General features: G+C 35.6%; 1 protein-coding gene across 4 annotated transcripts in view; it reads left to right on the top strand.

The window, feature by feature from the left end:
* The window catches only part of SLC25A21 (solute carrier family 25 member 21), a 233483-nt gene that overhangs the window by 109770 nt on the left and 97298 nt on the right, over positions 1–26415 (top strand). For all 4 annotated transcript variants that reach the window (XM_072930234.1, XM_002199821.6, XM_072930235.1 and 1 more), the window contains exon 2: positions 23083–23131. In XM_072930234.1, coding sequence (XP_072786335.1) covers positions 23083–23131 — 49 coding nt within the window. The remainder of the gene's footprint in view (positions 1–23082; positions 23132–26415) is intronic.

Raw genomic sequence — 26415 nt, 5'->3', positions numbered from 1 at the left:
AAGATTATTTTTCAAGGTAGAATTTTCAACCCCCATAGTTCTTAAAATTATCAGTGCTAGAAAAGTAGCATCTTTACTTTTGGAAATAGTTGCTCTCTGAGAATGCTTTCCCAAAAGAAAACTTTCCTGAGCTCTGTCATACCATTAGTTCTAAGCAGAAATTACCTAAAAATTTCTTCTTAAGGGAGGCTGGTACAGTACAGCTTCATGCACCAACACCCTGCTCCTGTTTCTTACCTTCCTCATATTACACTAATGACTTCAGGTAAGTTGCTTGTGATTTATAGCAGCACAAGAGAAACATCAGGTTGGTCATGCTTTTAGCAGCTCTTTCTACAAAATGGGATGTGAAACAGTACCTTCACTACTAAAGTCTGGTCATCTCTATTCCATGTTTCACAGGAAAAATTGATGGCTTGATTCTGAACTTGCTGAAATCTTTAAAAGCAAGGCCTTTTTGTCAGCTTCAGCAGGTGTTGAGTCAAGCCCTTTGTTCTGATCCTGCAAGGATTTATGTGCACACTGCTGTATATCCATTAATTTCACATAACCAAATTCATTGCTGATTTAAGGTGCCTGAGTTTTAACAGTATTTGTATTTTTACTTGCAAAAATTATGTTTCCATTATAAGTTGTGATTCTGTCATTTACAATCAAGGCTTAAAACCTACTCTTCATTCTTTGCAATTCTTAGTGCAATTTTGTCTTTGATTTTGTCTTCGCAAAAACAATGGATGCATTTAAAAACATGCAAAAAAATTCTGTAGCATAAGAAAAGTAATAAGTAGATGGAGGCTGAGGAGTAAAACATCATTGCTCATAGAGTATATAAAAAATTAAATACTAAGATTAAAAAAAAATGTAGCAGGTGGAAAGTGCAGATGCCTTTTAGCAGCAACAATTGTAAAAACAAATGTTTTTAGCAGCAACAATTACCTCTGCTGTTGGAATAGTTGAGAAGCTCACAATAGTGGAGTTATTTATCCTTCTAACATCACTGGGAAAACAAGCCCCATTCTGCAGCAGAAGGCTGGGGCACAGACTCTACAGCTTAGCAGCATTGTTTCAGATTTCTCCAGGACTGCATGAGCCTTTGCTCTGTATGTCAGCCATTGCATCATCTGCCATCCTCTAGCTGAATAGCATCTTGGTTTCTTGCCACTAGCACATAATGTTATGATTCTGCCATCTGTCTTGCAGCACAGGCAAGAAGGCAAGGCTTTTTCCTCCCATTTTAAATAACAAAAATTAACATCAAAGTGACATTTTTATTTATTAGTCTCATTCAAAGTAACTTATGAAAAGGCATTAGTTAGCTAAGCAATGAATTCCTCAATCCTTTCTTCTTTATACCTTGAAGTGCTCTGTGCTTCCTGAGTTCCTTCCTAATGCCCTCCTGTAACCTTGCTAGCTTTTCCCATGTGCTTCTAGGCACATACTACCTTTTAGGCAAAGGTAGTATGAGCTGTGGGTAGTTTGGTGCATTGACTATATAATCAGACTAGTAAATAACAACACCTGCAACTGGCTGTGTGGCTGTTTTCAAGCACTTTTCACTTTTGATAAAAGCTGTTAAGACTGTTAGACTAGCAAAGTGTCTAGTTTGACTTCCCAGCAACTAATTTATTTTTTAAATTAAATAAATAGAAGAATCCTGTCTGTATAAGATAGCTATTCCTCTGGAAAATATAACTGAAAATGGCCGGTGAATTCAAGGTGTTCCGAATAGCTGAGGTTGGAAGGTGTCTCTGGAGACTATCAAGTCCAACCTCCTGCTTAAGGCAGGGCCAGCTAGGATAGATTGCCCAGGTTGTGCCCAATTAGGTTTTGATTATCCCTGAGGAAAATGTCTCCATGACATCTGTGGGCAGCCTGTTCAGTCTCACCATTAGATGAAACAGAAATTCCTGTACTTCAGTTTTCCCTCCTTGCCTCTTGTCCTGTCAGCTGGGCACCACTGAAAAAGGGCAACATCTTGCCCATGAGGTATTTATACACATGGAGGAGATGCCTCTGAGTCTTCTCTTCACAAGGCTGAACAGTGCCAGCCTCTTCAGGTAGATACATGAGAAGCTCCAGTCCCTTAATAACCTTCTAGGCTCTTTGTTTTATTCACTCCAGTTTTTCTCTTTCTGTCCTGTACTCTTAAGTACAAGACTGTACAAGTTTTCTGTACCTGTTCTTACAGTTCAGTACTGTTGAATGCATTTATGTTTTACTTATAGCAGTAGAAGTAATTACTTTTCTTTGTACATCAACCCAAAAAACTTTTAAAGTATACTTGATTTGATTTTTACCTGTTTGTAAAATACTAAAATTTCTAGAAGCTAAGGACGGAATATTAGCCCATACTGTAAGGAGAATACTTTTCTGGTCATGCAAAGGAACAGCAACTTTTCTAGCACCAATAGCACTATTTATTGTTCTGTATATGTGAATTTGGATCAAGGAATTTGCTGTGTTGAAGAAAAATAATGTTGGAATCTAGTCTTCTGATTATACCTGAAATTTTAATGAGGTTTCTTCAGATTACTGACTTCCCTTTCACACTGAAGTGCTGCCACTATGTGACATTTCAAACTTCCTGACTGCATTATTTCACTGTGCTGTGAGTGCAAAAACAGAACCATATAAGTAGTATATTTGACTATATAAAATACAGTTATAACTTTAACTGCATATATCTATGAACCTAAATACATATACAATAGACATAATACATAAATCTATAAAAGAATATAAAAATATAAAACTGACTTGTAAAAATGTTTTACTCCTCCCCTTTTGATTCCATTAGGTTCTCAGACATAACTGATTTTCAAAGATGCCATATTGTTCCTCAGCTGTGTCATTCTACAAAATGTTCTGTAGCACATGATTCCTTTTACTGATCTGAATAGTTTAGATTGGAAGAGTAAAGGACAAGTGTAATAACTATGAATGGTGCTCATTTATAGATTTTTATGTTACATGCATTCCAGTAAGTGTGACATGCATTTGCACCTTACCAAATTTGATTTTTTAAATCAGTATTTTTATTCCACCTTTGGGTTACCTGTCTCTTGATTAAAGAAACATGGTGCATTCAAATACAAAAGTGTCAAGCACGGGAAAAGCATAGGGAAGAGTCTTAGCAGAGTCTTACCAAAGTCAGACAGATTGGAGAGAAAGAGGACAATGCTGACCTACCAAGAAAATTACCTCAGAGGATTTCTCCATTTGTAGATAAATACTTAAATTGTGAAATTTTACAGGGATCACTAGCCAGTGTTAGCCTCTGAATCTAAATTTGCTCTTGTTATTATTTATTTCATATCATGCAGTTTGTCTATGGAATAGTGTTTTTTCCACCTAAAACAATCGTAATGCACTGTGCCCTAAATGGCACTTCATTAAAAGCTCCCCTCTGAAATTAAAATTAAAAAAAAAAGTTATCTTCTGTAAATACTTGTCTGTCAGGATTCTTGCTGATCAATATACTTTGAATTGCAAGTTATAATGGAGGAGTTCTTGTCAGTCAGAAATGTTTCTTGGGAAGCTGCAGTTAGTGACCTAAATTGAAAAGCATAATTATGAGCTCTAATTAATATTTAGCTAGTTTAATTGCAGAAAAGACAAATACTATTTTTTCAATTAATTACTGATTCTCTAATATAAATGTGGGAAAGTAAACTGTTTTTAAACAATCTGTATCTGTACATATTAATTTTTTTTTTGGCGTATCAAATTAGTTCCTTATCCAGCAAGATTACAGCATTTTCCTGAAAACTTTGTATTAATTTTTTTGTTTTCTGGATAAGCACATAAATTTAAAGATCCAAATATTTTGTTGGGTCAGATTTTCATGAGATTAGTGCCTATAAGTATACACAAATGAGGGTTGCTTTCTTCTAATCACCTATTTTACTAGCTTCTCAAGTAATGTGAGCAATTAAACACAGGAAATAGATTTTAAAATTCTATTTCTGTGATAATTCTGAGTAGTACAGTTTAAAGAGAATTACTGCCATTAAATGGCTCAGAAGCAGTAAGAAAGGAAACATCCGAACAAGACAAACTTAGGGGAGTAGTCAGTGGAGAACTGATAGAAACCTTTTCAGTAGAAAAGCATTTTACACTATGTGCTTTACTTTGAAAATCCCAGTGAGATTATATTAAAGCCTCAGTTTTCATCCTTCCCTTTTCAGGGGGTTCATGAGAGGTAGAAAAAAAAAAAAAGGTTTAACTAAATAAAAGTCTTCACGTTGTATTGCTGAAGGGCTTCAACTAATTATTTGAATCCAGGTAATACTCATGTTTAGTTACCACATACAGTCTAAGAATTTATTCAGGTGATATACATTGAAGTTAATGGTTTTTACATGTTTATGTCCAAACTAAGGAAACTATGTATACTTTGCTAGTTTTACAGATCTTTGATACTGTTTGAAGTTCAGTATTTCCTCAGTTTTCATCAGTCAGTTAAGATTCATTCATATATTGAAGGAAAACTCTTGTGGTTCTCTCTGCACAAAGGATCTTTCTTGGTGCATTATTTCTCAGTCTCTTCTTAAGTTGAGAGACAAGTTCTACCCAGCATTTGTCAGAGCTATGATTTTTGTCCAGCAATATACACAAGATTCTGTTTTAAAACTTGAATTTATTTTTTACTTTTCTAGATAGGTTTAATGGATCTGTTCCATTAAAAACACAGCTACAGAATGTGTACACATCAGGGAGATTTCATATGGCTCTTGTTGCACCTGAAAAAATAGTTTCACTTTCAGCACTAAACAGAGAGAGAAGAGCATCAGTGTTACAGTTTAACGTAGCAGGTGAGAGCTACTCTTCAGAATGGTTGTCATGCTAGTTTCAAAAAGTACAAAAACATGTGGGCTTTCTAGAGCTGAGCAGTCAGTGCTGGCTGTGTGCCAGTATAAGTAAAATGTGTAGAAATGTAATGGCCCAGAGCAAGCCAATGAATGACAATGTCGCACAAGATCTTCAGGGAGCAACAAGAATATGCAGGTCTTAAATATTTATTTGTGCTTTTGTAGAATATGTAATATGTTTTCTAATGCCTTTCAGGAAAAAAATGGGTCTTCAATATTTATTGGAAATAAATATTAGTTAATGAAAAGAGATCAGTAAGGCATAAGATGCCAAATTGGAAAATACTGTTTATTCAGAAGTAGCAGCATTAGTAAATCAAGGTTGTGAGTTATTATGGTTCCTACTGCTAAAGTGCGCATATACAGCTACAGTCTGATTCATTGTTCACAAAAAATGGCGACATACAACAGGTGGAAGGCAGTGATAAATTTAAATTCGAGAAAGGGAAAAAGACTAGGCAGTTATCAGGTGCCAGGTGTGCAAAGTTTGAGTACAGTTGCAGCCATGTAAATTCTGTAGCTGACCTGGGTTAAACTGTCATTAGTGAAGTTTTACCCATTTTGTTGCCATTGTATAATGTATGCATTGCCAGATTCCTTGGATGTCTGCTACTGTGCAATATCAGCTAAAAGAGCAGACTGGGACAAGTCACTGAGAACAGCCCTGTGGATAAGGACATGGGAATTCCCATGGGTGAAAAGCTGGATGTGAGCCAACAGTGTGCGCTTGCATGGTTCTGAGGTGATTCTGCCCTCATGAGACCCCACCTGCAGTGCTGTGTCCAGGTCTGGAGTCTTCAGCACAAGAAAGAGCAGGCCCAGAGGAGGGGTATGAGAATGATTTGGGGCTGGAGTGCCTCTCCTACTCCACCCTACTGAAGATAGGTGGAGAGAACTGGAATTGTTCAGCATGGAGAAGGGAATGGGTAAATCTGATTGTGGCCTTCTAGTGCCATAAGGGGGGTTATAAAAAGGGGAGTAAGGAGCTTTTATATGGACAGATAGTGACAAGACAAAGGGCAATGGCTTTAAAGTGTAAGAGGGCAAGGTACAGATAGATGTTAGGGAGAAATTCTTTGCTCAGAGGCACTGGAACAGGTTTCCCAGAGAAGTTGTGGTTACCCCACTCCTGGAAGTGTTCAAAGCCAGGCTGCTTGGTCCTGAGCAAACTGATCTAGGGAGTGGTGTCCTTGCCCATGGCTAGGGGATTGGAACGAAATGGCCTTTAATGTCCCTTCCAACGCAAACCATTCTATGATTGTATGATTCATGCAGGAATATTGTTCTGATTAGTGTTTATGTTCTATGCATGTCAGCTGTACAGTACATATGCAACATTGCTCTACAGAAATGCAAAACTTAACATCTGAACTTTGACTCTGAAACATGATGATATTCATGGCAAATCACTGTTCAAAGACTATTTAATAGAAAAAATGTCCTAATGGTTAGTTTACAAGAGAGATGGAAAAAAATCTTTGTAGTTGCAATATCACTTGATAATGTTGAGCTTTGAAAAACACGCTGTATTTATGGTAAAAGATGGGTTGCTGTTTGCTGTATTTTGAGCGTCTTCTTCAAAATTCCTACTATTTTTAAAGTGATAGCAGATGCTTGTTTGTTTATCTGAGGAGGAGTGCTTTGGTACCAAATTAGGTGGATGAATGCTGTTGTTTAAATCAGACTGTAATAGTTCAGAAAGTTGTGTTACTTTCCTCAGAACAGTTTCCATTTGAAAATAAAAACTGCTCTTTTCCATACATTTGTAGTCAGAACTGGGTTGTTTTTCAGTACAGCTTCTACAATGATTGCAGTCAGGTGCAGAGGCAGCAGCCATTACTTTGGAGGAAAACAGTGACATTTTCTTTATTGGGTCTCATGGTAGAAAACTAAATAAAAGTTGCAATCTAGACCATTTATAAATTAAGGACCCTGCAACATATACAAAGTTTATTCATGTGCTTTTACATATACCATAAAACCCATGGTAATTAGCTACACAGATGATATCCTCTCCAGTTTAAGTTTCAATTTCTCCTGCAGTTCAGTAGTTCAGGGCTGCTGTCTCACAGACTTTCCTAGCGGAATAGTTCCAGAGTGCAGGGCTCCTGGAGATGGTCTTCTAAAGAACTTCTATGGTTCCTGCAAGAATGAATTGAAATTAGCTCTGAATGAACAGAGTAATTTCATACTCATGGGCTATCCAAGACAGGAACATCCAACCTACAAGTTAGATATCATAGAAATGTGGAATGGCTTTGGTTGGAAGGGACCTTAAAGATCATCAGTTCTAACCCCTCTGCCATGGGCAGGGGCACCTTCCACCAGATCAGGTAGCTTACTTAAAGTATCTGCAGCATTAAGCTATGAGTGTGGAATATAAGGAATATCAATACAATTAGATATTGAAAACTGACTGCTCTCTGTGCCTGCTAATTTCTAAGTTTTCAAACTGTGATTTCATGCTTTTTCAAGTCTTACAGAATTTTCATATTTTCTAACTTGAGGTTTCTCTTTATCTGTCATGCCAGATACAAACAGAAATGGAGGATGAAAAATGCTGAATATATATTGCATACAAAGAAAGGAGGGATTTGGAAATTAAAACCAAACACAACTCCAAGAATTAAGTTATGTGTTTGCCCTAATTAAACTGTAGGATTTGCTCTGTTATAGTGAACATTTTTTTCAGTGATTTATGACACGAAGATTGATAAAAGTCAAATAGCCCATGTATTCCACAATTACATTAATTACCTTTCACTAAATTACTCTTAATTTGTTTTAAAGAGTCCTTTAAGTAATATCTGTTAGAACCAAATCACAAATAAAATAAGAGCAAATATGTTAAAGGCCTGATTTTATTTAAGCAAGTGAAAGACTATCCCCTTTAGTGATTGCATCTCTTCTCAAATCAATCTGCAAACTAAGTCTTTGGTCTCCCAGTTTTTACATTAAGTAATTGTATATTAATGAGATGCCTGGCTTTGTGTACAAGGGAAGGATGGTGGCTGTTGCATACTCAGACGAACATCAGTAAGATGTTTAACAGTCTCTTAGGTCCCTCCCAAACTAAATTATGCCATGATTTCATGCAAAACGAACATAACCAGTGTAGTGGTGCACAAAAGCACATGTTCAAGAAAAGTGCATAACAAAATTTATATTACTAATAGCTGTCATCAGTAGCTGCAGCAAGAATTCTCTGTGATACAGACTGAATTTTCAGTGTGGCAGTTTCACACTTGTGCTTAAGGACAGCCAATGAGCAAGTGTCTGTTTAAAGCAGTTTCTGAAACTGCTGCCCTGACACTGTCTTCATCAGTAGAAAGCTTTTGGTTTCTACATAACTGAGTGTGGATGTTGGGAGTCTGGCTTCAGCCTGTGATGGTGCTTGCCCAGACCACTACATGCAGTTTTATATGTGGCTTTTGACCAAAACTGCACCACTGGTTTCTTCTGTGAGATTTTGTATGCAAACAATGACATTGCTGAATTCCATTTTCTTTCTTTCTTCAAGTCCCAGAATTTTCCCATGCCTTCCTCCTATTACACCCTCTTGCTGTCATAAATTAACTTTTCTTTCCCCAACTTCCTGTAAAGGGTGGCCAGTCTTTGGACTTCTGAGTCTACATAATGCTAACACCATGTGTGGCTAAGTGCCAGAAGTTGCAAGGAACTGTGAAAGCAGGGAACTCGGAGACAAATATCAGCTATAGATGATAACAGTGGCTTCCTGACACTGCAGAACTCCAGTACATTATGGAAATATGCTCTAATCAGACCTTAGCCTCACCCAGCAGCCCATGTTGAATCCATGGTACTGTGCTACTTGCCAGTGGTGTGATGCAACAGCTTCAGATGAGCTGCACAGTACCTCAAAAGCTATATTGTGTCTTCTATTTCTTTGGTAGCATATCAAAACTGTTCAGAAAATTATCTCCAGAGTAGAGTAGGCTATGTTCTCTGGCAGTTCAGGAAAATAATTAAAGAAACTTATTTTTCTCTCTTCACAAAAATCTCTATTCCCTGCCTTTTCAGTGACAGCTGTCTGCTCTGCTGTCAGTTCACCAAGCATTCTCCAAACCCTAAGAAGCAATAAGAGTCCAAATGAAAGAGTAAGACAAAATCTGGTTTTAACTAAAAACATGTGTAATTTATGTATTTTGGGTTGGGACCTCAACACTAATTGCTTAATCTTGTCATTCTTTTAGGTTGTGTTAAAGTATTTCCAAATATAGATGTAGAATGGTAGCAAAAAGAATTAAATTAATTAATTGGGTCTATTAGTCACAGTCGTCTAATAATAATGTAAAATGCAAATGCTGTATCTTTAGGAACTTTGCGAGGAATTTTGCTTCTTTGATGTCATAGTATAGAAGCATATGTCAGCATTTGCCTTCTGCAAGCACTCAAACTGGTTTTGATTCTTACAGGGTGGATCTTGCAGGGTCTGTTTATTCCTAAATTTCACAGTTTGTGAAGAGGACAACACTTGAACTTGCCAGTATACAGGAACTCAGATTTTCCTGTTTGTTTGTTTGTTTATGAGAGGAGGATGGATTGATGGTGTGGAGATGAGAGCTTTGAACAATGAATTGACTTTGAAGTGCACATTTCAGGACATCCACTGTTTAGATACCAGAAACTTGGATGTGTAAAACACTTTTCAGATGCTGATTGCATTACACTACTTAACTCTGACAAACATATTTTTGCAGGGGAAGTATGGACATTAAGGGATATAGAGTTTCTTTATTAGTATCAAAAGTAGTGTGGCCCGCTACACCATGGCAGAGGCATTTTCTTCAGGTGGCAAAAACCCTCTAAAGATACCATAGCTATGTTGAGACTTAGAGTTATCCTTTTTTAATTGACATGTAGCTGACCACTGTCAGTGATTAGAGCATGTATTAAAGAAATCAAGGGGATTATAGCATCCTTACTTGTTTGGAGAGTTCATTTTGTTCTGAAAAAGGATCTCATTTTAAAACAAATAGTGGAGAAAATGCATCTTCTGTGAGAAACGACCCTTAATTCAGTTAGCTACGTAGTTACTGACCAATAAAAACTAGGTATTTTCCCAAAGGAAGAAGTTGAAAATTTCTATCATTACAGTCAATGGTGGTAAATCCTCATACTTTTAGTGGAAAATTATTCCTTCTTAACCAGTGGTCTTTATATTTGTAAGACATTTGTCTCTTGGCAAGTTCAGTGTTACCAGCCTCTGTGCCTCTGTTGGAGGATTATTGCTCTATATTTGTGTTAAATAGAGCTACACCTTTTCCCCTTCTACTTCTTCGCATTTTTGGTTTGGTGTGGCTTTTTTTTAATGCTGTCAGGCTGCTAATGTAATTAAGGTTTGGAAAGAAGAGAGGGTGTGGGTGCCTGAAAATGTTAAAGACAGGTTAATTCTAAACATGGCTTTGCATGTTGACATTTCCCAGTTAACAATCAGCTTCATAGTGGATTTCTCTTGAATCTTTGCCATGATATACTGCCAGCAGATGGGAGTGGTGAAAAATTCTGGGAAGACCAGTGACTAGTAAAATAACACATAATAGTGGTGCTGTCATCACCTGTTGCCACAACATAGAATTCAACAAAAAATGCATGCAATAGAAGACCTTAGAATATTTGACATCATTGTGTATGCAGGTCAAACTCAAGAAAATAATTTCTATTTTTTTATTCTATCCACAGATACTTGATAATTGATCATTGTGTTTTAGTTGACATGACACCAAAAAACTGGTTCCTTCTGGTATATGTGTAGAACTTAGCTGAAATACTAAGAAAATGCTTCAGTTTTAATAAGCAGGGAGTTCAGTCGTGAATATCTTAATATTTAAAGCAGTTGTTTTAGGCTTCATCTTGTATTTGGGTTGAATTTTGTATTTTAACCCTATAGTCAATGTTCTTAACATTGGTGGGATGTTGGAGAAGAAAAAGAATGAAGCATCTAGTTTTTGATCTCTTTGCAGAACTACGTATATCACAATACTACTTTGCTTGGATACTTAAAGTTTGAGTATATTCTTCTTAAGACATCTTTTGGAATTTGATCCTGTCTCCATTATAGAAAAAAAAATATAAAGTTATAGCTTCAGTGGAAATTTTGGACAGCAGTAAATCAAAGATCATATTTGAGGGTTTTTTTGTACTGCAAAAATATTCCTAGCTACCTGTGTAAAGTATGAGGAAATTGCTGAGTACTGCCTGCAAATAAGTACAAATTCCTTAATGAAAACCAAAATCTTAAACTGGTGACATATCATTATTTTTGACAGTAGTGTGTTCTTTTGTCAATGTGTCATGTTACAACTACTGAAACAGACAAGACCCCAACAAAAATGTCTTTTACTCAGGAATATTTGAACACTGTGTGAAAATTTAAACTTTCGGAGCCTTAATTTTTGCTTTTCTAAAAAGGATTAAATATTATTTTAGGTGTGTTAAAGATTTAGAAGCTCTGTTGTGGAAATGCTTTTAGTAGTCTAAATTATAGCAGTTGAAATGGGAGAAAACATTGTCTTAAATTTGCTTTTAATTGGTATTCGTTGTTAAAAAGTAAAAAGAGTCTAAGAAATTTTTTCTGTAGCTATCTGGAACGGATCTAGAAAATTTGTACAACATTAGTTTACCTATACTTTTGTTTTATAAGTCTTTCCAGTATGTAGGGAACTAAAGGTAGTTGATGTTTTCGTAAAAATTTTATAAAGCCTTATCAGCCACAGAGTTGTCAGTTCACAGCAAATGGAAAAAAATCATGGATTGTTTAGTTTATATATTATATATAATATAGAAATACAAGTCATTCAAATACAGATTAGCAAAGAGTGGTAGAAAGCCACTTTACAAAACTAAAATGAACACAGTTTGATGTGTTAAGGTGCAGCAATTCTTCAAGCCTACATGTCATTATAGGAAATTTTTCCAATTTTTGTGGTCAGTTTTCTCATTTTCCAGGCAATGGCCATTCAGTACTTAGCTTTCTGCTGATGAAATGTTAGCTATTATTTTTGCCAAATTTCTTGCATTTTCATATAAAATCCCTGATTTGAAACATATGTTTATAGTCATAAGTGGTATTTTACAGCATATATACTTTATTTTGGAGTACATTTTGTCTGAAATATTATTCATAGATCCTGAACAAGGGGAAGTTTTCAAACAGGAATTACTCCTCCTTGATATTTCTGAAACATTTCTGCTCATAAAAGCAGGAAATTGGAGCCATTGAAATTTAGAGAAGAAAACGAATGAGACCTCACCCTAGGATAGCTGGGCACATTGTGACTGCATAGTTTCCCCCAGAGTAAGACACTTCACAATACATTTTTTGCACTTTGCTTATTTGTACTATTGTTCATTTCAGCAGCTGTTTCAAAGCTGACTGCTCTAAGGGTCTCAAGCAGTAGTTGTTCTATATCTTGCATGTATATTTTAAACAAAAAATTTTATGGGTTTTTTTAACTGTTTAGATATTTTCATGGATTTTTAAAATGTTTAGATATTTTTACTCAGAAGAATTATTTATTTTTGTTGATTCAGGAAAAAAAAAAAAAGCTTTTATTCTACATTATGTAAGTACTTTGTAATGGTAATATTTTAGGACCATTCCTATTCCTGCAGTTAGGTTTTCTTTGGGCAATCTGTTTCTTTGACAGTTTTTGGAATTCCAGGAGTGTCCCAGTCAAGGGTGACGTATTTGCAGTGTAACATGGACTAGTACATGGAAAATTGCCATATATGTTACACATTCAGCATTACTATGTGTATCTTATTTGCTTTCTTCACCTGAACTGAAACTGGTACTCTCATTTGTTATTCTTACATCTGTGCACTACAATATGTCTTTATATTGGTGGTAAAAAGCATGAAAAAAATCCACACCTTGTTAATAACTGTTCAATTATTCTCAACTTCAGGAATTATGGGACAAAAGTAAGCAAGTTTAATTGGTTTTTAAATCCTCTAATTTTATTTATTCATGCATGTTTCTCCTTTGGCTATATATGCAAATAGATTTGACTCCTGGTTTAAATGAAATCCTTTAAATGAGAGAGGGAAGATGCCTTAGTAATAAATGATGAATACATCTGCCAGCTATACACTGGGTCAAGCACCATATACAGTTAATGTACCCTGGGTACTAGAAAAGAACTTTGTGAGAGTAAGGTTGAGGTGCAGCAGTAATCTCTCAAGCTTTGCGGTCTTGGGGAGAAATTTACTTCTGTACACTGCTCATAGTAGAGTCTTTTCTTGAAGAATAAGGCTTCCAGCAGCACCTGCTAGCTAATGTATGTTCATTGAGCCAGGTTATTTGGTTGTTTATGTACCTCACCACAAATTCCTTGGAAGGTGTGCTAACTTCTTTGGAGATCTGATTAACTAAAACTTTCTAGGGAAGCCTGAAGGTTGGAATTTTGAAAAAAAAATGAAGGTTATAAATTGTTTTTATATACAGAGAAAGATAAAAAGGGATAGTTAAGACAACAGAATCAATTTTTGAAACCCTTCTACTCTGTATATATCTTTTATATATTTTTATTTTGTTAGCTAATCCTTTGTGAAAGGACCTAACCCAAAACCCAGGTAATCTGAAGATGTCTATCTCAGTGGGTTAATATAGTGATCTGTGTGATCAAGTACCAAAAGCTTGAATCATTTAGCATACACTCCAGCTGCTGTGTTAAACAGCTTTTTTTTAATTCCATAAGGGCCTTAATTTGATGATACAAGCTTTCAATGCACCCTGACTACAAGACTGTGATGTACATAACTGCTTATTGATCCTGCACCAGCAACAGAACTTTCAAAGTCCTACTGGATATTGGTGTGCATTCTGTGCAAAGTAGAGGTAAAAAAGGAAAAGGGTGGGGGGACAGGTATGTAATTTCTTTACAGTGAGTGCCACAGCTCCTGCAAGAGCAACTTTGTGTCCCAGCCAAAGAGGCACATGCTTGGCTTTCCGTTCTCTATAGGATCCATTGCTGTGTTCAATTTATTCACTGCAATGTTGAATAATACACAGACAACCATAAATAGCTAATCTAAGCTCAGGATAAATTCCATTTTGACACTCCAAATACTGAGCAATTTGTAGCTTTTGCAGATAAATCCAAAATACTAAAGCCTCAGGTAGTATTTCTGTAGTGAGACCAAATATTTTTTCAAAGATCTGTATCTCATATTTTTAATTTGTATTTTTTTGAAACTCTTGTAATGGTTGAGTCCTTAAGGACAGGTCAGAAGGCTTATAGACTGTTGAATGTGTGACAAAGAGGCCATAAAGAATCTGGTCAGATGTAGCTAATTAAAGGTAAATGAAGGACAGCTGCTTTTTATGTTGCCAGCACATCTTTGATCTGCTCTACCCCTCAGACCTCTGTGGGCAAGGTAGTTAAATACAAACTAGGAGGCCTATTTTAAAGACATTAAAACCCTCCAGGGCAATCGAGTGACAGTCCAAGCAGCCATAAGATGTTTGCTTTATTCATTAGAGAACTTTAAATGTGTCAAGAAATAAAATTATGTCCATGCTTTGAGATCAGCATTAGCAATGAAGATTACAACAGCTCTGGGATGTATGAATGGGCAAGCTTCTTATGAAAACAAGTTTACTGAGAAGCATTTTACTATAGCAGTAATGAAAATATCAGTTACACATTTTTGTTGCAGGAATATTGATTCAATATGCATTGAAATATCTGAAGCTGTAGTGACACAAACATCATGTAACCCAGGGCTGACCTCAGTGGTCCCTTCAGTCATGGTTTAAAAAACTTCCATTTCAGACACACATGAAGGAAAGAATATGTCATATTTGAGTGACATATTAGCCTGTAATACTTGCTGAAAATATTATAGAGAATTTGCACAATATATAGCCTCTCACTTGTGTCTAGAGACTCAGATACTGAAGTTTGTAAACTCCAAGTGTTTATTTTATAACACAAAGTTTTAATGCTAATATAGCATCAGGAAGACTAACTAAAGAAAAAGATCAGTCATATATATAAACAACTCTTAAGTGCTAGTCATTTTGGAAAAACAACTTTGCACAGAAATATTTGTGAATCCAACTCAGTGTATTTTTAGAAAATTGTTTGATATCTTAATGTTGTTATTACTATTTTAAAATAAGAATTTAAATGATATTTAAAATGAATCAAATTTCTGTGACATTCTAAATGGTAAATTCTGGTGACCCATGCTATATTGCCTCAATAAAATTTAAGAACTTGAAGAAAATATTTGCTGTTTTTAATGTTGTGTGCTGTGTTTTGCTCCATTATATTTTGTGTCAGCACCTAAATGTCACCTTGTTTTACTACATGATCAAACTCTCCATGCTATTTAGCCTCACTGGAACAGCTTTGGTATTTAAAATCAGTTAAATGTGTGAAAAGTCTAGAATTCGTAAACTGTATTTTTGACTATGTCAGAAATGCAAATTTTGTGGGTGTTACCATACAAAGAGCATTTCTACATAGCATTTTGCCTCAGAAAAGCTCTGTGTGAGTAATGCAACTGGAACTGCATCCCTGTGAATGTACTATATGCTACTGGAGTCTGGAAGAACCTTTCTTTCAAATACCTGTAGCTCTAGTAGAAGATACATTGTTATGAGCCACTGATTTTTGCTGGCTGATTTGACAATTCCTTCTAGACTTACTATAAATATATTTAACTATGCATAATTTAAAATTAACTCAGTCCTCCAAATCATCATAGATTTATCTAGTGGCAGATATATAAGTATCAGTCAAGCCATAGGCATGAGGTTAATCAAGTTGATAGGTCTGTGAAACAGGGACTTAATTTTTTCATGTTAAAGTATGCAGCAAATAATAAAATTAAACTGGAAGATGGCCTTTGTTTATACTCAGTACTTAGAGAACATAAATGAGCATTGAGTGGTTTAAGTGAAGCATGTTAAGAAATTCGTAGAGCTGTGTTCTAGGCAGCAGTAGGTATAAAGATGTGGTTATTGCTGGCAGCATGAGTATAATTTCCTGATTTGACTGATTGTGCCTTGAATGTTGTAGAAATCAAACAATGAATAAATTTCTACTAAATTTAGAGCAGTTTGCATACATGCTTTGAACATCAAAGCTAAATATTTTTTACCCCAGAGTCAAGAAATACAGTGGTAAAATATTGCAGAATTCTGATAAATGTAAGTTAGGTAGACATTTTCTCATTATGGTTTTGATGAGCATATTTACGACTATCCCACTCACATTGAATCAACATGTATCAGCTTGGCTGTGTGTTAGACTGAAAAGATGTCTATACTAGGGTAGAACTACTGTGAAAGGAAATTACAATTGCTTGATAGGACCATTTGTCAGCAATCAAAACATCCAATAAAAAAAAGACAGAAAAAAGGAACTAAAATATAGGAATAATCTCAGGGGGCTTTATTTTTTTTCATTTTGCCAACAAAGTCCCCGAGGCAAGGCAAATACTTTCTCAATATGTTCCTTATTGACGAATGTTGAAGTTCAAATATTGTTTTATCATTACTATAATAACCTCTCAGTACTTGTATACACACATATTATCTCAAGGTGGAACTTGCCCTTCCAAAGATACAAAGCTTTGTGCATGTGTGCCCAGGTATAGATCACAATTTAAGTTTGAGTTTCTTTTATTCAGAGCGAGAAGATGTGTACCATTTTCTGTCTTTATTCACTTAATTGCTGAAACTCAGTTTTCAAGCTCAGCAAAAATAAGAGACTACAATTATATTTGTTTTATATTTGCAATAAAAATGAACAGTTTCCCATCTGGTAATAATGTTCTCTTCAGCTGGGCAGGCAGCAGTGAAATGCAGCAGATACTAGCTAAGAATTGTGAGCACCAAAGATGAGCAGTTTGAACTTTCTGATGTGAGCACTGAGCAGCAGCATGTTGCTAGCTGTCTGTACTGGGACTTGGAGGCTGAATGGGGTTATGGCTGAGCAACAGCTGGTCCAGACAAAATGCTGCCTGAAACACTCATTTCCAGCTCCTGTTTTCCACACATCTAGTATGTGATTCTCTTGCCCTTGAGGAATCTTTACTTGAAACCTTGAATATTAAAATGTTTGTTTGCTATACCATATAACTAAGGACCCATTATTATTTGAACACAAGCTGAATTGCTTTCATGGAGAGAGCTGCAAGAACTCTGACCTCTTTCAGCACAAATAGTATAGACCAAACAACAAACATTTCCATCGGCTGCTGAAGTCCAGGGTGGTTTGGTTTTCTTTTTTTGAAAACCAGGTAGTCACTGTTCCCAACCCTGCTTTTGGGGATGGCAATTCCAGATAGCAGTGCTGCACTGACCGTTTGCATCTGTTAAGGAGCACTGTTTAGTTAAGCACAACCTACCTCCTCCTGTAGACATGCAAAAGACTTCTTCTAAAATGTGACAGTAAATCAACAGCTCCTCCTGGGATTCTCCTGTGATCAGCCAACACATTTTTAAACACAGACATCCTTGTCTACACCAAGGGGAAAATCATATTCAACAACTTGTTTAATTAACATGTTTTCTAGTGTATTTTCTTGGTGTAAACTAGGTCTCTGAGGAAGAATGACTCATGAATACAGCACTGCCATTATGGAGTACTTCTTGGAGTAACTTTCCATTTCTCCACATTTTCTAAGGAAAGCATTGATTTGGCTCCTTACCAATGTTTGTGACGAGCTCCAGGGTACCATTAGTTAATCCCATACCACATCACTAAATAGAATCCTGGGCAAGAGTTAAAATAAGTGTCACTTTCTTAAGTGAAGGCTAAAGGTAGATCTTTCTCAGCATGCTCTTGTGCATGCTCTTGTATACTTCTCTTTGGAGCCTAGTTGACATGTACTTCAATTGAGAAGGGCACAGTACATTACTGCATCCCTAGGAAAGGAGTGAGCGTTGGCTGCCCAGTGAACCTAACATTTTGTGGACTTTTCTGAGGAAGGTGTACCCTTACAGAACAGGTAAAAGTTTTATGTGTCTGTGAAGATTAAGTCAGATAGCCAGCTGATAGAAATTAATTAACCTGTGCAGAATTTACTGCAGGGATGCTTTTTTCCAGGCACTGATTGTTTATGATTGCTGCTACAATCAGGAAGAGAGTCCGTGCTCCATCTTGTCAAATGGAGTGTTTTAGCCAACAGAAAAGCAGATTTAAGAGGAATTTGTCATTGTTTTGATTAGGATACAAAAATCAACATGAGATTCTTTCTGTCAGACTTATATTCTCAGAAGAAAATGTGTAGTACACATAAAATATTTATGATCATTTCGTACATTGTAACTATATCTATGTAAAAGCCAAAATAAATATCAACTGTTCCAGCTATACAATATACAGTGCCTGATGTGTTTATTGCCACATTTTCTCTGACCAGTCTCCTGTCTGTTGTGTTTCTCCAGTGACTGTGTTATTCCAGGGAAATGAGTAACACAAGGGGAGGAGGGTGCATAATGACTTCTACACTGTAGGGGGTTGTCTGAACTAACACATGGATCATGCTCTACATGTCTCGAATCTGTGTTGAATCTGTGTATGTCTATGATGCAGGAAACGCATAGAGGGCGAGCTGCTCAGGTTTTTTTGTAACAAATCGGTGTCTATCACAAGCATTTCACATTTTTCAGTTCATAGCTTTAAGGATCAATGAAATGTTAAAGATAAAAAGATAAGTCCAAAGGCTAAATGGCTTTGGAATGCTAAGGTGTTCCAAAGCCCAAATGGTTCTGTTTTTATCTGTGTTATTTTGCAAGAACTGTTGGCTAGATTTCATTCTGTTTCTCCCTATACAGTGACTAGATTAAGTATGGAAACCCTTGCAGATACAAGGAGAGCTCTAAGCTTGTGCTGCTGAAATCTCAAGCTTTCACATTTTGCCAGATGGATTGTTACATTTACAACACATTTTAAACAGTGTCATAGTATTCTCAAGCCATATATGATTATTGATACAAGACTTGTGTGAATAGTGGAATAGAGCAACAAAGAACAAAGGAGCTCAAAATATCCACTAGTCACCAAAATGTTTGCACTGAAGAGATGTACGTGAAATTGTATGTAAATGTAAATGTAATGTAAATGAAAATGTATGTAAATTTTAAGTGTGAATCTTGTAGAGGGAAATGTAATGTAATCCATAATGGGAAGATATTAGTTGGGAAAGTGGAAATGCTTTATTGAGGAGGGTCAGTTTGGGGGTCAGCATTTTCTGTCATTTTATTCTCTCCATGGGCTCAGTTACTGAGAAGAATGTTTTACATAATAGAATTCTGGACTCCCTTCTTGGCTGTTGATATTCCACTTGTGTATGTTCAGAGCATGTCAATGATGACAGCTGGTTATTTCTTCAACACACAGATTTTGATTATGTCTTGTTTTATGGTTAGTATTTGGTTTTCACAGGGAATGTTTTCCCACCCAGAAGACAACAAATGTTGGACTGACCCAGTAATTGTTCTTTCCTATATTTCCTTTGGGCTCTTGTTCAGCTAGTTGGATCAGAGTTGTTTTAAACATAATTAGGCCATCATATATTACTCTGGGTTAGTTTGCATGTGACATCACCAAGGAGACCCAATGGGGAAATTAGAGTATTTTTTTGGACAATGTATCTGTATTTTATGTATTTTAACTACATTATCATGAAAATAAAGTTTATAAACAGTAGTCTTTACAGACTGACAAGTTAAGATATATTGCATCCTAACAGAGCTGTTTAGTAAATTAGATTTTCATAGTGCTAATTGAATTTGTCACAAAGCTGATGAACATTAGCTAAAGAAAGGGAAATATATTTTATTTTATTGAGCACATCTCAGAGTGCTTGTAATTTAGTAGGGCCACCACACTTTCTGGGCAGGCTATCAATAGGATGTTGTAATGATTTGCATGACTACTATAGTAGATGGAAAAATGTAGCTTGTGTTTGTAGCTGTTCCATTAATGTCTTGCACAGTGTGCAGTCCTTTGGTGCTCTTCAGAGAGCTGTGTCATAATCCCTGCATCTTTTGAAGAATTCAGTCTGGTGAAATCAAGTAACTATACATCGTTTAAAACCTGGTGTGTAATTATATGATGAGACAAAGGAAAGACTGAGAAAGGCAGATAACCAATAGAATCCTGAACTTATCAAAACAGAGCTCTTGCCAAGGACCTTGGAATTCATCTGATTCAGTTGCTGGAAAAATGCCTGAATTAAAAATTATCCTACAAGGACCAAGAAAATAGAGCCAAATTCTGGCACTCCAGTTTTCTCCCAAAATGGTCATTAATGCTGCAAAAACAGAATAGGGTGAACAACCCTTGGCCCCATGCTTGGCCCCCTACTGTAGCCTCTATCTGCCAAAATTAGATGGGATAGAAGATCAAAAATGGGGAGAGGGGGAGAAGATTGGAAAAAGAGAGCTTAGAAAAGGAGGGTGGTTGGAAAGGGAAACACTCATAGGCTATGCCCCCTGCCAGCGCTGAAATACTCAGTTGCAACTCCACTCACAAAGCACCTGTTGGCAGCTGTTGGAGCAGTTTATAGATTTTGAGATGGTTCCCTTACGTGAAATGTGATGTGATCTTATTTTAGTAAAATAGAAGCAATTCTTGGACAATAATTACAGCAATAAATATACCTGCACAGAAATCATTAATGACGACAGCTTTTGCTTTCATTGAATAAAATTGCATTTTTTTAAAATGCATTACTCATTACTACTAATATTAATATCCTTTGGCCGATACCACCTATGTTGTCTTCCTTCTATCCAAAATTGAAAAAAAATTAATATTACACAGAGTGAAAAGAAAATACAGCAAAACAATGATCATAAATATTAACCTGATACCCTCCTTCAAACTCAGTGGCAGGAAACTAGGGATCAGGGGCTGTCTGGAAAATGTTATGTTTTTCAATCTTTATGCATTAGAATGTAATGATAGAAAATAATGAAAATTGTTTCTGTTAAATTAGAACTCACCACAAGTATTTTTTGTTAGGAACTCAGTTTAAACATTTTAATGTCTTCACAAATTTTAATGTAAATTCCTGTTAAATACATTTAATGAAGAATTTTAGCATTACAATTTACACTCTCCTTCAGTTACTATCTCCAAAAGTTACTTGTGTTCATGTGTAAAAACTTTTGCCGTTCTTTCTTGTTGTATAAATAGCTTGTTATTCCTTAGGATAAATATGTAACAGTTATCAATAATATATGTATTCAATATGTAAAGTGTATCAAGCAGGAAATAAATTATCATTTTTAAATATAGATATTTAATATAGGCTGAGCTAAAAACTCTATTGTATTTATTGGCTACATCTCCTCTGACTATAATGAGAATCTTCCCTCTGGTTCAGTTTAAAAGGCTTACCTAGTAAGTATCTGTGTTACTCGAAGGTTTGCATAGAGTTGAAATAGAAAGTAGGTAATTTTTTGAAATTTAATGCTCTCTGATATAAACTTTAAGCAAAATCCCAAATTTTCCTGTTCTCCCTGAAACACTTAACTTATTAGTACTAAAATAATCAAAATATGAAACTTTAAGCCTCCCTTAACTATATTCAATAATGAAAAGAAGCTCAGGTTTCTGATACTGTTTACATACTGCAGTGTGTGCCACTCAGGCAGAGCCTGGTTCCTGCGTGAAGCTCACCAAGAGCTTTCCTCCATCTGGTCTGTCAAAAAAAAAGGGCCAAAATGCAAATTCCATTAGTTCAATATCTTTGTGTGCAATATTTCAAAATATGATTTTTCTCTTAGAATTAATTTCAATACTTTTGCTAGAAAAAGAAAGTAGTTGAGTAGCCTAGTATGTAACAAACTGTACTGGAGACATTTAACTTTAGTAACACCCAAGCTCAGATACGATGTGTACCATTAAAGGAAGGGGGTGGGGTGTGGAAATTAAGCCAGTGACATCTGAAATAGGAGAGCATCTAGTGGAACATAAGCATGTGCTTAGTTTCAGTGGGACTGTATGTTATACATAAAGAAAGGAATTTGCAGATATTTTAACTTGAAGAAGAATGCTTTCCTGAATCAAGATTTTTAGAAATTTATCTCAGACTCATCAAAAGACGCATTCTTTATTACAAAAGCTCTGCAATTACTTTTACAATAATCATAAATAAAGTAAATAAGTATAGTCTTCACAACCTGTTTTTTCATGATGTAGCATTAAATTTATTACACTAGGTAAAAAACATGAATGGGCATTTAAGCATCCTAATAACCAAGGCACAGAAATTTCAAAGACATGGTAATTATTATCTAGGACATATATGCATGTATTTTCTTGGCATTTCAAAGTCCTGTAAGATCTGTGTAGTAGATTTTATTGTGTCTGCAGATTGACAGATGTCTAAAATACGCTTTAACAGTGGTCCTGATAAATGCATCTTTTTACTCCTTGCTTGCTTTTTGGAATGAGGCTGATATGCCAAATGGAAAGTAGGGTAGGCAAACCCAGAAATTTGACTAGAAAGTTCTCCCTGGGTTATGTACAGACTGTTCATCAAGTGTCAGGCAGGTGGAAAAAATACTAAGAGTCAACTTTGAAAGTGGTGTTGACAGGTGCATTTGGGACCTTCCAGATCTCTCTTACCCTGGCATTGGCCCCTTGAGATTCACACTCAAAGGGGAAAAGCCAGGACCACACTTCAGCACCAGCACAGGGCAGGGTAGGACAAAGAACCAGTGAGGCTGCAGCTCAAATACTCAGGAATCAGTTGTGATCTTAACATCAAGTGCATCTGAGCCACCAATGCAGTCCTGCAGTGTCCTAAGGAATTATTTTTGCATGACAAAGAAGGCAGTGGCAACCTGAATTCCCTTCCTTTGCTACTCTCAACAAGACTTAATTTATTTATTTATGATGCCAGTCAAATGTTCCCACTGTTCTTAAGTCAGAAAACTGAGCAAAAACTAAGATTAAATTGATTGTGTAGATGAAGTCCTCACTTAGCTCACTCCAATGAACAACTAGCTCTGGTCACTGCTGAAAAGCACAGTGGTTTATATGCATTGCAGAAGTGCATGTTTAATATATGAGGTGTTGCGAGTACCGTGTCATCAATGATATGTTTAGGTTTTACTTTGCTTTTCAAATTTCAAAAACTGTTGGAGTCAATGAAAATTAAATTACTATTTGTACAAATGTTTATTAGGCCTTTCTTTGTTATTCTTTTATAGGTCTTGTAGAAATTTGCCTGATGCATCCCCTTGATGTAGTGAAAACAAGGTAAGATCATGCTTGAACAGGTTTTGTTGACACTGGAAGATATCCAAATTACAAGCTGTCAAAAAATAAAATCCTAGAACTTCTCCCAGTAAGATAACTTGTGCCTCTAATGGCATCTATATTTACTTACCTGTATTTACAGCATTTGACAGATGGAATTTGAGTAGCATGCCACATTTCTGATTAGAGGTCATCTAAAGGTGTTAAATCTGCATATGACATGTATTTTTACTCTTGTAACACAATGCTATGACATGAAGATGGCTAAAGTTGAATTCACTTAGTATATGTATATGTAATTGGGAAATACCATATTGCCTCCAAAATAATTTTCACGGATTTTTAATAAAAATAATTAGAGGAGATGTTCCATATTCTCTTTGTAAGCTGAATAATGTCATGATTTTATATTTTTTAAATCTTTTTATCAGCCTTTCTTTTTTTTTCTGAGTATTTGTTCTTAAATTACCTCAAAAATTTGCACTAGTTAGTTTGGTTTTTCTTAATGTTGGTTACTGAAATGAAGAAAAAAGAATAGCTGTGTTTATAGTTTCTGGAACATCCTTTTATTTTCTATGCATTTTAGTTTTTATATAAATTCACAAGTTCGTGTTACTGTACATGAAATGCAAACCAGAATGGAGAAGCATACTAGCAGAAGGAGAAAACTATTCATGCCATGTATCTTACGCAGTGGCAATAATTACCATATATACTGTTCCTGGAGCTCTGTCTAGGTCACAGACGTGTAGGTAGAAAAGCTTCACTAGGAGACAAATCTGCCCCAAACAAATGATGAGGACAGCTGTGGTCTCTGGAATATGCTTGAATTTGTCAATTATGACTTCATATTCTAGTTTTAGTTAGCCAACATGTGAGCTTTCTTTGGATGCATTTTTGGCTTCTATTTAAATCACATTTTGTGATTTGCCTAAGACCTTGAGATGCACATTTTTTGCAGCTTGCATTTCGCAGAAGGAAATAATCTGTCAGTCATTGCCCAACACCAGGGGACAGTTATTCAGACTCCAGCTGCATTAAATGCTGCTGAGGTGCTGCAGGTCCTCCTTGGGGCTTGGAGTTTGCTCAGGTAGTCCTTTCATATCCCTTCATAATGTGGATGTGTTGATTCATATAGAGACAATGCACCTGGTGGTTCTGAGGGTCCTCTCTGCCCCTGCAAGTACCATTGAAACAATGCTATTAAAACTAGACTTTCATGAGATTGAAATTAAAGGCTCAGAAGCAACAGGGTACAAGCAAAACAAATGCAAGAACAAATTTAAGAAAAAACCTGTCTTGCTCTTCTGTCATGTGATCCCCAAATGATGTGCTTTAGTGACTTCATTTTGGTAGTTTGTGCTTTAACTCACCTCTAGCTTTCAAGCTTTGCTTTTACTTCTTTTTCTCTTTGTACTGAACTAGAAGTCATGTTCTTTTGTAGTAAGAATGTTGATTGTTCATAATTTAGTGTAAGCCACATATCATGTGTCAGAAAATGCATTAATTGCACATCTGTACTGGCAGTCAACAGACGTACTTTCAGTTTTCTGATAGAAACCACACAGTGGACTCTCAGAACACAAGGACAGATTTCCCCTAGTCTCTAAGATTTTTACTGAGTGTTACACACTTTTAGTAGTGAAAAGGCTTTTCCGAGACCCTGGAATGTAAAGAATTAAATAGAGTATGGGGATGTTTGTCAAGCTGTAACAATCCTTAAAAACACAATAAAAAGTAAAAATTAGGAAACACTTAAATGTGAAATGTGAACCCATAAACAGTGGAATTTTTAGAAGAAAGAAAGAAATAGGAAGAAAGGAAAGAACAGGAGCTGCACAGAAGAAATCAGATTATCGATCAAAGTAAAACTGAGGGGCTGAATCAAACAAAAAATCCATTAATTTTTTTCATTTGAAGAAACATCCATTGAGTTAATTCTTCCACTGAGTTAGCTGCAATTCATTCCAGAAGTGGGCAGCGCCCAAGTTTGTTAATGCAGATGTATTCAGAGATATTACACAGATTTTGCAGTAACTTTTCTGCAGATCTCAGCAGATGGTAGTGGTTCGAAATACTTACATTTTGAAAGCAAATGACAAAACCAAGAATAGAATATCCTTTGATCTCATCCATCATATTGTTCTACATTCCTTACATCATGCTTCTTCCTTTCATTTTGTAATGCTTCCCATTCCCAATTTACTATTAGCAGATCAATTCTTTGATGGCCTTGAAAGTTCAAATGAAACATTGGTTTTAATTCTGAACTTTGGACCTAGAATGTTCTCTAATAATTTTTCATTGACTTTATTCCTTTCTTGCAGTGCTTCTAAGTACTGTTGTGTGCTGAATCTTTCCCAACATGATATTGATAATCCACCATTTCCTAATCACTTACAGCTATTACAGCTTTTGTGATTGGTTTAGGATTTCCTTCCTATTGGTTAGGTGACAAGACATATGAAAGCACCATTTGTTTCTTAATTTTTATGGTGTTTTGAGTTTCCTACTTTTTTTCCTAGAAATGTGTTTGGTTAAGAGTCCTGTGGCCATTTCAAATTATTGTAATCTCATTGATCTATATTACTGTTCTGAAGGAGTTTAGGGAAGATGTCAGAGGCTCACATCTAATGGACTAGTGGCTTAGTGTTTCATTGATATTTTGTGTATGTGCATGTTTTTAATAAAAAATTGGAGAAAATAAAGTTTCTGTCAAAGATTATTTTGAAACCCTGGAAAATTGTTTGGCTCTTTTATGACATTTTGCAATATCTTTTCTGTGTTTAGCAATTTTCTATTATTCTACAGTAACAATGCTAGATTTGTTTATCTGCTCACATCAAGGGAGGAACAGTATATAAGTACATGCTTATAAACCATAGAGAATCCAAATGCTTAATGAAGTGTTTTTTTCCTAAGTGTACATCTAAAAGTAATTTTTTTTTTCTCTGCTAGAACACCAAAGATAACTACTTTAAGAAATTCCTGATAGCTGGGTAGATTAAGATAACTATGATCCATTGTTTTAGGTTTATGAATCCCACTTATTCTTTGAAATGAAGCTATTTTCTCATTTGCAAGATATATTGGAATAGTTTCTGATGAGATATTATTTTAAAAAAACATGCTGAATTTTTTTTTTTTTTTTTTTTTTTTTTTTGTAGAACAGTCTATAATAGCTATTTTATATATCAGTTATCCTTATGATTACGTTAGCCATTAAAAAATACTGAACCTCTGTTCTTGTCCTCGTAAATATAGAGTCTGGTAAGATTTTGTGT

Source organism: Taeniopygia guttata, chromosome 5, assembly GCF_048771995.1.
Source record: "Taeniopygia guttata chromosome 5, bTaeGut7.mat, whole genome shotgun sequence".
NCBI classification, from domain to species: domain Eukaryota; kingdom Metazoa; phylum Chordata; class Aves; order Passeriformes; family Estrildidae; genus Taeniopygia; species Taeniopygia guttata.
This window is presented reverse-complemented; position numbering and strand designations above follow the sequence as displayed.